This window comes from Chelon labrosus, assembly GCF_963514085.1.
Source record: "Chelon labrosus genome assembly, chromosome: 10".
In the NCBI taxonomy this organism is placed as follows: domain Eukaryota; kingdom Metazoa; phylum Chordata; class Actinopteri; order Mugiliformes; family Mugilidae; genus Chelon; species Chelon labrosus.
The window spans coordinates 3,287,323-3,299,219 of record NC_140360.1 but is presented as its reverse complement, the minus strand read 5'-3'; the positions used below and the strand labels follow the sequence as shown (position 1 = coordinate 3,299,219).

The 11,897-nt window shown below is 43.2% G+C and overlaps 1 protein-coding gene across 1 annotated transcript; it reads right to left on the bottom strand.

The window, feature by feature from the left end:
- Positions 1–675: 675 nt before the first annotated feature.
- Positions 676–11,642, bottom strand: nsfl1c (NSFL1 (p97) cofactor (p47)). The gene is made up of 9 exons (XM_084553885.1): positions 11,514–11,642; positions 10,724–10,824; positions 9,512–9,589; positions 6,342–6,507; positions 5,945–6,040; positions 5,017–5,126; positions 4,789–4,926; positions 2,960–3,130; positions 676–1,816 (listed from the first exon to the last, which is right to left on the bottom strand). Exons 1-9 carry the CDS (start codon positions 11,613–11,615, stop codon positions 1,654–1,656), a joined length of 1,125 nt encoding a protein of 374 aa, XP_084410011.1. The 5' UTR covers positions 11,616–11,642; the 3' UTR covers positions 676–1,653.
- Between the last annotated feature and the right edge of the window lie 255 nt (positions 11,643–11,897).

The window sequence follows — 11,897 nt, the reverse complement described above, 5'->3', positions numbered from 1 at the left end:
TAGGGTCTCCGGGTTTCAACTATGCAAATAAACTCCAACATCATTTGGAGTGCAGTAGAATAGTTTAACAGCGGCCGTCTCTAATGGATCTCTACTGCTGCTGCTGTTGTTTCAGAACCACGAACGGCGCTGTTTTTGTGTGTGCGCACCATGGCATTTGGAAACATGATGCAAATTTTGGAAAGCGAGCACATACATTACGTTTTTATTTATTTATTTATTTATTATCTTGATGTTGTTTTTTGGCAGAAGTTTTCCACTCTCATCTGGATTACCTCAGGATGCAGTCAAAGAACCAGGTCTGAACAGGTCCAATATCATGTCAGATTCCTTTAAAGATCCCCAAAATACATATGTCTGATTTTTGTGTAAAAAACATAAAATCCTCCTCTTGCTTTAATTAATTTTAATAAAGTAGTCGCCGATTAGCACCATATTGACGGTGATCAGCTTCTTCATTTGGTCCACTCTCTACTCAATACTGACTGCATGCATAATTATTAATTAATAAAGATTACAAGACCCAGTAATCCAGTTTCCCCAGAAGAAAAATTATCTTTTTTGGAAACATGGCAACTGCAAAAAATCCCTGATAATCTTGACTTCACATAAAACGCTCGGATAACAGTAAAAGCAATTACCACGTGGATTACAATAAAAACACGAGACTGGGAGTTCTTTATACATCAACCATAAAATGGATTTATTTTACCAGAGGTCTAAACATATTTCTGTGTTGCCCCAGGATGCATAGAAGATGTCAGTGTTACTTCCACTACAACAAACCAGTGTTTACAATCTATGTTCTTTTGCTCGACCATTGTGTTTTTAGTTTTTTTTCTGACCGGTTTATTTCTCATCATCATCATCATTTATCAAAATGCCTCCGTCTAACTGGGACAAGCCTATCGTTTGTAAAGGAGGAGAAAAAAAAAAAGAAAAAAGTGTAGGTTGGAGGGAAAAAGGGCAGATTTAAAAAAATAATTCCATCTTTATTTCAACACAGGGTCAGGGGTGATGTGGTCTGCAGGTGGAGAAAGAAGAGTAAGGCTACTGGTATACGTCGGTTTGGACAGAAATAGAAATAAAACCCTCAGTTCTGTGTTGCAACGTTACACTTCTCTCTACAAAAAGAGGATGTGGAGAGAAATGGAAACCTGTGTCGACATGCTCCTTCGCTGTAATGAGGCTCGTCGTCCTCGTACGTTTCTGGTTTGTGCTGCTGAGGCAGAATTAAGGTTAATAGGGGGAGAGAAGTGGGGAGGGCGTTAATGGAAAATAGAGACGGGTTTTAGTGAACATCTCCGCAAACTAATCCCCGTCAAAATCCGCAGGCTTTCCCGACAGGCTCCTCAATGGGAAGGTTTTTAGTCGCCCTCATCGCTGTCTACAAACAGACTGGGGAGGGTGAGATTGTTTTGGGGGGGGAGGGAGGGAGGGAGGGTAGGGGGGTGTTCGGGGTTGGGGAGCAGAGCGTTACGTTTCATTTTAGAAAAACAAAAAATCAGAAATTAGAAGTCCATACATCAAGTCCGTGCTCTCTGCTACCTCCGTACGGGGCTCAGCAGGTTTCACAGGGCTGCAGTTGCTCAGCCGCACCACCGGGGGTGGAGGTGGAGCGGGCGAGGGGAGGTGGCTCTCGCTCTCCCGCCTTCAGTTTAGCCGCTGGACGATGACGGCGTTGAGGAGGTTGGCCTGCTGCAGCGTCAGGCTCTCGTCCGTCAGCTCCTTGTTGGGGAAGGTGGTCATGAGAACGAACTCTCTGGCGGCCATGGCGGGCCGGGCCGCCACCACGAACTGCCGCAGGTCGGACACCCTGAGGAGACGGGACGTAAAGTTTAAGAGGTGGGATATAAATATGACTTATAGAACTAAAATAACCAGGGAAGATCAGATGAGTCTGATCTTTAGTGGTTTGTTTGTGATTTGTTTTAAGTTTGCCATAAACCCCGTAGTGTCAAACATCTTCTTCCTCTGCTTCAAAACCTGATTACTAGTGTCAAAGCTGCCAAAAAAATAAGAAGCTGGAGGAGAAGGAAAGAAAAAGAAGAGAGGAAGAAGAAAGAGAAGGACAACGAGATGAGCTGGAGGAGGAGGAGGAAAGAAGGAGAATGAGAAGAAGGAAGAAAGAAAGAGAAGAGGAAGAGGAGAAAGAGAAGAAGGAAAGAAAAGAAGTGAGGAAGAAGGAGATGGAGAAGAACAAGGAAGAGGAGGAGAAGAAAAAGAGGAAGAGAAGGTGAATAATAAGGAAAGAAAAAGGGTGAGAAGGAGAAGAAGGAAAGAAGAAGGAGGAGGAGGATAAGGAGACGAAGGAGATGAAGAAAACAAAGAGGGAAGAAAGAAAAGAAGAGGAAGAGAAGAAGGAAAGAAAAAGAAGTGAGGAAGGAGATGAAGAAGAAGAGGAAGCGAAGAAGAAGAAGAAGGAAAGAAGAAGAAAATGAAGGGAAAAAGAAGGAGGAGACGAAGAAGAAAAGAGGAAGAGAAGGAGAAGAATAAGGAAAAAAGAAGGAGGAGAAGGAGACGAAGGAGGTGAAGACAAAGAAGACGAAGAAGAAGAAGGGAGAAAGAAAAAGATGAGGAGAAGAGAAGAAGAAGGAAAGAAAAAGAAGTGAGGAAGAAGGAGAAGAAGAAGGTAGAGGAGGAAGAAGAGGAAGGGAAGAAGAAGAAGTGAGGAAGAATGAGAAGAAGGAGGAGATGACGAAGAATAAGAAAAAGAGGAAGAGAAGGAGAAGAAAAAAATTCTTCTTCTTGGATTTTTGACGCTAGCCAACCACCATTAAAACAGAGGATGAAGAAGTTTAGACGCTGCAGAGCTACAATGAAAACCGTCTCCTCAGAATCTACCTCCATCTACTTAGAAACAACGGCTAAATGTTTACAGGTCTTGACGTCTTAAAAGAGACACAAACCCAAGTGAAGCTCTGCAGCAACATCAAGTCGTAAAGAGCTAATCAGTCACCTGTGGGTATGGTTGAACTTTTGGACCAGCCTGCCGCCGTCGGCCAGTCGGATCTGAATGTTGGTGACGGGCTGGGAGGGGTCGAGGTTCACAGAGGTGCTGGCTTGGGCCTCGTTGGCGGCCTGGTCCTGCTGGGAGGTAGCTGGAGCTGTGACCAACTCTGGAGTGGCACTGGGGGGGAGGAGGAGGAGGGAGGAGGGAAGTTAAAAAAGATGACAATCTACTCTGACTTAATACCTGACCTGGTTTAGTTTGGTCCGGTTTTAGGAAGGGGGCAGATCTAAAGCCTCGTCTCTTGTTTAATCCAGTTGATTCAAGCCAAATGTAAATTTATTTTTAATGCCTTCAAGCGTTATGCAACCAGTTCCTGGCAGTAAAATTTAATACTGACAATAAGTCAACCAATAAATGTCTAGGCTGATAAATCAGGTCAATTAATGATTAATCTGAGATAACAGCATCAGCTGATGCCTCCATTCACAAGGTTGATTACTAAAAAAGCAGACAGCGCCGTCAGTGTGGCTGCTGTGGAGTGGGCTCCCCCTAGTGGCACTGTACAGGAAGGAAAAGTGGGAAACCAGTGGTGGACTTAACATTCATTCATTCATTCTCTTTCTGTAACCGTTGTCCTGTGAAGGGTCATAGGGTTCTGTAGCCTATCCCAGCTGTCATTGGACCAGAGGCAGGTTCCACCCTGGACAGGTCTCCAGTCTGTCTCAGGGCTAACACAGAGAGACACTCACACCTACGGCCAATTTAGAATCACCAATGAACCTAACCAGCATGTCTTTAGACGGTGGGAGGAAGCTGGAGAACCTGGAGAGAACCCACGCAGACACAGGGAGAACATGCAAACTCCACACAGAAAGGAACCAGTCGGCCCATGGGTTAGAACCCACAACCTTCTTGCTGTAACATGACCTGAGAAAACCAACCTCGGCCAGTAACACCTATCTACTGCTAGTCTGAGTTCATGTCAGTCTGATAAACACCAACCAGAGACCCAAACAACCCTCCAGTTCCACTCTTCAAATAAATATTTCTCATGTCACATGTTTGTCTTACTATGAGTACAAGATAAGGTAATCTACACACATCTTTTCATCAAATCGCAAGGTTTTTACTTTGTGAAACGAACAAACATCTGACTGTGTGGCCATGTATTTGATTATCCACAGCTCTCTTAGGATATAAAGGAGATGCTGCTGATACAACGACTGTATTTTATCCATAAACACATTTAAAAGTTTAGGTCTTCGATTATTTGTGGACATATGTACGATGCATGTTTTTAAATGACTGCATTGCAGACAGCTGATCTACTAAAGCCACAGTGACGGTGCAGACGATCATTTAACTTCAGTAGTTCTGTAGCAGATTTATCGTTGTATTTTATCAAATGCAACAACATCGACAACATCAAATCAGTGTTATATCACGAAAACTGCAGATTTCCTGATTTAATTCTGATTCACAAGGTGCCAGTTTAATTTAATATCAGTTCATTTAGAGATAATACTTTTAATTTCCCCTAACAAAACTAATGTTCTCATTAGAGATTGGTGGAACTCCCATAACGGTTTCCAATTGTTTGTCTAGTTTCAATCTTTCATGTGGCTTTCCTTTTGTGCAGCTCTCCTCTGTCGTCACGCTTTTAAGATTCAAAATCCGCTTTCAGGTGTGATGGGGTTATAACATGTCCACACAGAACTAGTCAGACCAGTTCACTGGCCTTTATGTTTATGTAGAGCTAGCAATAAAAGAATTAATTCAGCTGCTGGCTTTGGACCATAACAGAAACAACACAAACACCGTAACCTAGATCTCACCTTCCCAGCTTCTGTCCTTCCCCTCCGAAGGCTCTGAAGGCCACCTTGGGCTTGCTGAAGTCCTCATCCCTGTGGTCCTCCATGTCTAGATTGACCTGCCCCCCTCTAGACCGCTGCCTCAGCTCCAGGGGAATCTCCCTGTGAGGTGACGACGAACAGGTCATTTAGACGCCAAAAACGCCAATCCGTCGAATTAGCCGAATCCTCATGGACTCGTGTGGAACTCACCCCCTCCTGATTGCCTCCAGGAAGTTGGCGTTTCCAGGATCGCTGTAGTTTCGGAGTTCACCGTTGTCCAGACTGAAACCCGTCTTCCACAGCTTAAGCACCACGTGTACCTAAGACACAGAATTGATCAACTTATGAGTTTGATTCAGTAAATTACTAAACAAACTTCTAGGAATCAAAACTACAGGCTTCAATATGACTGAAGATAGAGATACCAGCTCCTGTGCACGCCCAACTGCAGCCTATATTCCACTAAACACTACACAGACTCTTTAGTTTTTGAGGTTACAGCTTTGTGTACTCCACTCAATATGATAATTTGCGAGGGTAGTAAGACATCTGACTAGGATCTCTCCTAACTGGCATCTAACAATTCCTAAAACAGCATTTTCCTTTCATTTTTTACGAATACAACGCTGAGAGCAACTTTTAATTGTTAGAGAACTCCTAATCTTATGAACAGTAGGGTTGACCCTGCTGCTACGGATGTTTCATCAATGAATCTACTCTCTAAAGACGCATTTCCACCCAACGTTACTGCAGCACCTAAACTGTGCTCTGCAGAATGCATTCATTACATACTGGTTTGAGAAATATTTCTAAATGATGGTTGAGACATTCCAAGTTATGGTGGTGCAGAGTGCATGCTAGATTTGACCTTCTTCTGTGAGACATTCAGTGTCAACATCATTTTTTTGTAATGCAACACAGCACTCCCAGCTCACGACCTACAAAGCAGCATGTGACTTCACTTACATGAGCAGGAATGTAGGAACTGTACCGGACTAATGATTAGTCAGTTGAACTTTGCAGTGCCTGAGGCGTTTACTGGCTAAAGTCTCACATGAAGAGGTTGAACAATGCCAGACATGCGAGACGGGAAAGAAAGGATTGTGAAATATGAAAGAAAAATAAAAGAAACACTCACATCTTGCTGGCTGTTGGAGGCGCGCCTCTCTCCGGCCACATAGGCTGACTCCTCTTCAGGAGCCGCCCCAAGCCTGTAACCTCCACCTACGAAGGCCTAGCGGGCCAGAAGGAACAAAACAAGATCAATAAGAGGAAGCTTCAGGAAGAAAATGTGATATTATAGGAAAATAAAGAAAGCGATTGACGTGAGTAGCCAAGGCAGAGAGTTGGGGATGTCTCCATCGGTATCAAAGTTTTTTTTAAAGATCAGATCTGGACTGAGCTTTAGCCAAGTTTGATCTTTTGTAATTGTTTGTTTTAGGTCTGCCATGAACCAAAACCACTTCTCTTTAATGTCAAAATGACTTCTTCGTCCCTACACATCAGCACACATGTCCACATGAGCTTCACTCCACCTTAGCTCTGCCCGGCTCTCCTGGTCCTTTCCCAGCCCGGTCTAAAGGCACAGCTCCGTGTTCCCTGGCTCCCTTGAACAGGTCCTCCACCACTTCGTTGGAGCTCTTCTTCTTGGGAGGCCCGACTATCTGCTGCCCGCTGCGCTCTGATCCCCCCGCAAAAAACCTGGCAGGGAGTGAATATAGGCAAAGTTAAATAAGAGACAATAGACACTGGGATGCTGGGACGGGCTCCAGCCCTCCCCCGCGACCCTCCAGAGGACAAGCGGTTAGAGAAAATGTTTTCTAAATGCAAGTATGTGCTCCGATCAGCATTTTTGAAAGGGCTGATACTGATCACAGGGTCTGTCTGAAGCCGCTTCCAAAACACTTACTTAGACCAGTTTCCAATAAGATTTTTTTATAATTTAAAAAAATAAAATGTGCACAGAACACAAAATTAAATTATACTTTGGCCAAAATAAATCTACAATATGACATACAGTTCTGAAAAGTCTCTCCCTATCTGCGCTTGTGCATGATGCACAGAGGTAGACTCGTGCTGCTTGGGTCTTTTATTGTCAGCGTCTGTTTATTCGTAAAGCACATTCAAAAACAACAAATGTTCACCAAAGTGTAGTCAAAGCAAGTACAAATACACAGTTTGGGGACTGCAGCTGAGGTAGCACACTCTCCCCTGTGCTTCGATCATCTTCTTGGGACAACCAGCAGCAAGCGGTCTTTGTTAGAGAGCAGAAATATATGTCGGAGCCAGACCGTTCAGTGATTTATAGGCAACCGCTAAAATCTTAAAATCAATCATAAAATGTACTGGGAGGTCGGTACAGGGCAAAATGTGTTCTCGTTAAAAGACGACCTGCAGCATTCTGCACCAACTGACAGCGTGACAGAGAGGAGTCTGGGTAACACCGACAAAGAAGACTTTACAATAGTCAGGAGAGGATGAAATAAAAGCACAAATGACCCTTTTAAACTGTTTAAAAGATTAAAAAAAATACATTTAATAAAAGCTTTAACTGGGAAAAAAAAAAAACAACTAGCTTGCAAATCATTATAGATGTGGTCGATTGGTTCGTGTTCAGGGTTCCCACTCCTAACCTGAAATTATTTTCCAGGACTTTTCCAGGACATTTTCAGCTGCTACAGAGACAAGTTATCATGTCATACACTAATACATTCCCCTGTCCCGCTCAATGATACTAGCAACACTGGCACTTTTCAACTTACCGTAGTCCCGAGTTTTGTCTCTAGGAGCCGGGTCTGAAAAGTCGCTAAAGCCAGAAATTCTGTGCTAAAACCAGCGACAAAATCAAATTTGATTTGCTGGTAGTGTCACGTGGGGCGCTGCGCTGTGCCTTATGTTGCCCAGAAGACATGCATGCGCATAACTTTTAACCCATTTGCATTCGCTCAGAAGGCAGGGGGAGGATAAATAATTTTCCAGGATAATTTAATAATTTCCAGGACGTTTGATCTTTTTTCTCATTTTCCATATGTTTTCCATGATTGGAAAATTGGTCAATCATTTTCCAGGTTTTCCAGGTTTTCCAGGACGCGTGGGAACCCTGGTGTTTCATTTGTTTGTTTGGTTCGTGGTTCAGCCCGCATCAACGGGGCGAACCACGGTAGATTTGTTTGGGTCGTGATTAATAAAAGGACTAGGCTAATTATTGAAATATTAGTTGTTGTCTAATATTAATGGTGAGAAAACGGTTTTGCAGTGGCAGCGTGGAGGGGGGTGACTCCAGGACGCTGGAATTCACTGTTAAGCCTTCTCGAGGTGTCGTGGGCCTAACTTAACGAAACATCGGTGAAGGAAGGTGCCCACTTGAAAACCCCAATGACATGCTGCATACTGCTGTTGACTAGGCCAGGTTCCTGATGTCTTCATGTTGCTTGGTAGCTATGGTTAGCTGCTGAGCGGGCCATACAAGCCAGCAGCGTTAGGTTAGCTTATATTTCACAATGTTTGAAGTATCTTCTGCTGCTCTGTGGGCCTACAAGCCAACAGCATTTACTGAGTTCATTTAGATTGTAGGTTAAGCTAGCCAGTAGCATTTGGTTAGCTTATATTTCACAAGGTTTGAGTTAGCGTCTGCTGCTGAGCGGGCCATACAAGCCAGCAGCATTTACTTAGTTTAGTTCATCTGTGACGATGCTTGGCTTCTGATGCCAGTGTAAATAGCATGCAAGGAGTCAGCTGATGGGACTTTCTCTGTGGCTCTGGGCTCTGGTCAGTCTGGTGCGCCTGGAAATGATCTCGCAACTCAAAGTAATGAGGCTGAATATCAGCCAGTAATGATCAGAGAACCCTTAATGGTGTATCTGTGTGAAGCTCATTCTAATGCGTGTACACGTAGTTCACTTTTCCACACAGTTGTGTTTAAGGTGCGTCAAGATCGTTCTTTTCAGCTAAGACTCAAAGATTAAGACGTTCGTTCTTTCATGTGTCTTATCCTGAAAGTCTAGAAACGTTGCCGGTTTTCCCTTCTTAATGTATTTGTGTTGTGCAGCTGTAGTTTTAGAGAAACAACACTCCAAAGAAATCCAGAACATTTCATGGACAAAAGTTCATTTCAAGCCACATTTCTCACCATAAAACTCTGCCAAGAAATCAAAAGAAACTAATGAAATCAAGTAAATACTAAACAAGGGGATATGTAAATTATTCATATGATTCACTGGATGAAACAATTGCTGTTCCTTAGTTCCATTTGCAGGCAATTAAAATCCACTAAAAAACCAGCAGCAGACAGTAGTGCCCCACACAGTCCCCAAACATCCAGTTCACTGCACCGCCCCGACAGCAGAATATGCTGACGCTGCAGAAAGAAGCGACCAGCTCACAGTGAATGAGCAGAGACCAAAAATAGTTTGGTGCATTCTGGAGTCACACCCCGCTAGGTATGACTTTCTACCGTCCGCGCTGACTGAGGGGACGCACAGCTCAGACAAACATCTGTCATTTCGACACTCTGGGACACTCTGGGACACTCTGGGGCGGTTGTAACATTAATTTACGAGACTGAGAGTAACACACCGAAATAAAAACTGACCCTGAGTGCTTCAGATGGAGGAAGATTCTCCTGCACGGCCTCATTTCTCTGGCATTTTATATGAAGTGACATGTTCATTAAAGATGAACGGACAACAGCGTGAAGTAAACTTACCTCTGGCCTTCCTCTTCGTCACTCTCTTCCTCTGCCTCGTGCATCAGATCTCTGAAGGACGTCACCCTCGGTTGACTACTGTGGAAAAAGACAAAAGTACGTTTCGTATACTCTCACTTGCCGGTTCATTAGGCAACAGTCCTGCACTTAGTCTCCCTTCATGAAGGTTCTGATGTTTAGTTTAATGTTGAAACGGCATCAGAGAGGTGGTGATTCAACCGGATGATCATTTTATGATGATCATTTAGCCCACTGACTAAAATAGGGTGGTCAAAAATAATATTCAATTCAATTCAATAGTACTGCAAACAGTTGAATCAACAGCTCTCTGTCATTTAAAACTAATGCTGAATACCAGAACCTTCTTGAAGATAATATTTAGTGGTGGTACTTTTGCTACTGTTCCTAAAAGGGATGTCCCGATCAAGTTGCTTTGCCCCATAATCCGATTTCGATCGTTTAATATTGAGCATCGGCCAATCCAAGTCCTGATCAAATCTTAAATCAATAAAATTTCCTCTCCTGTAGATTCTTAAAGTCTTTACTTGTCTTCCTTGTATTCTCCTAGACAGACCGACAGATAGACAGATAGATAGATAGATAGATAGAAATGTTCTGCCATAAACTCCCTAACCCTCTCTGGAAAATTTTTCTCCTTGACGCCGTCTCCAGGAAACTTTTCTCTTCTCTTAAACGCAGCGTTCAGTGTTTGTTGTTGTTGTTGTTGTTTGGATGCAGCCTTTGCCTGAGTGAACTCCACGGATTCTGTTTAGCTCTTTTTGTTTTGTAGGTGTTAAATCAAGTTGGTAGTACTGAATGATGATCTGCTACTACCATCGCATCAAACATCCACATTTCACTGACTTCATTTTCCAGAGTAAAGTAAAGGGACATGTTTTGTCACGTGATTTTTATCTGTCTTCTACTCTGTTTTCTTTTTGACAGCTTTGACGCCAGCCAAAAGCCATTAAAACAGAAGAAGAAGAAGAATGTTTTGACGCCACAGGGACGAGGTTTTGGTTTTAGTTTAGGACCTACAATAAATAACTACGAAGGTTCAGGCTTGACTGGAGCCGAATCCTTTGCCATCCTGATGTTACCGATCGGAACATCCCTAGTATCATAATTCAATCAGCTGAGAAGAAACACATCATTATTTGCCTTTTGCACTTAATTGTCATTAACACAGTCCCTGTCAGGTAGAGACTTTACCTGGGCCCTGCAGACCGGGACACTGAGGAGCCCCCCTCCGGCTGAGGAAGAGTCACTATGTCATCATCAGCTCCATCCTCAAAGAAACTGGCGAGTGCAAGCTAAGACGAGAGGACAATGAATATGACAACAAACCGCAGACATCCAATTTACCCATATTATCAATTACTACATATCACATGCTTCTGTGCAACTGCTCTCTGGGGGAAAAAAAAAATGGCCATCTGTGCGCATGTTTACAACACAGTCTTGACTTATTTTCTCTTTCTCTATCGTCTGAGAGGCAGGAAACCATGTCGCCATTCAATTTTATTCTGTCTTTAGTATTTAAGTACACGGTATTTTAATTTTCTAGACACACAAACAACGTTAAACCCCCACATGATGCTGCAGTATCATATGCTGACCGCTTTGCTGCCGTTAACTAATAATATTTTAGCTTAACATCGCTACAGGCTAACGCTAGCTGGTTAGCTAGCATGGGTCAATGGACTCAAGGGAGAGCAGCTAAAACTTAATGAAAAAACCTAATTTGTAATAAGACACGGTGATTTTCCGACTAATCGGGACCGTGTCAGCCAACCGACTGCATAATCGTACGTTTTGTTACCGACATTAACAGGACAGGCCATTGTCAAAGGGTGACTTGCACAAATCACCGGCAACACAGGCTAACGTTAGCCGGCAAGCTAATCGTCTGACACATCCCGTGCAGCCGCCGTTTCTTTAACGTATCAGGCGAACCGTTTATCACGTCGTGTAGGATAAGAAGCTGAGAAATAACCCGGACCTGTAAGTTCCAGCCGGCGGACTCCAGGAAAAACCTGGCCCTCTCCTCATCCACATCGGTAACAGCGACGAACTCCCTCACAGACTCCTCTTGGCTCGCCATTTTGATTTGCTCCTCCAGTGAATCGTCCGCCTCCAACTGAGGAAACAAGCAACGGATGATGGTTCCTGGTCCGCGGGTTCAGTCGGTTCAGATCCTACCTAAACAAAACAAAACAAAACAAAACAAAATAAAATAAAATAAAATAAAATAAAATAAAATAAAATAAAATAAAATATCTTGGCTAACGTTGCGGGTAAAAACACAAGTCCTAAAAGTAGACAAAGAAATGAAGACATGAAACAGAAATGTGTATTATTTATTAATACATGTATTTATTTATTA

Excerpts from the sequence above, each read along its gene's own strand:
- nsfl1c (XM_084553885.1), bottom strand. The coding sequence starts at position 11,615 with ATGGCGAGCCAAGAGGAGTCTGTGAGGGAGTTCGTCGCTGTTACCGAT. Across the intron at positions 9,590-10,723 it reads TCCCGGTCTGCAGGGCCCAG|TAGTCAACCGAGGGTGACGT; the intron begins GTAAAGTCTCTA and ends CTTTTTCCACAG. Across the intron at positions 5,127-5,944 it reads CCTCCAACAGCCAGCAAGAT|GTACACGTGGTGCTTAAGCT; the intron begins GTGAGTGTTTCT and ends TCTGTGTCTTAG.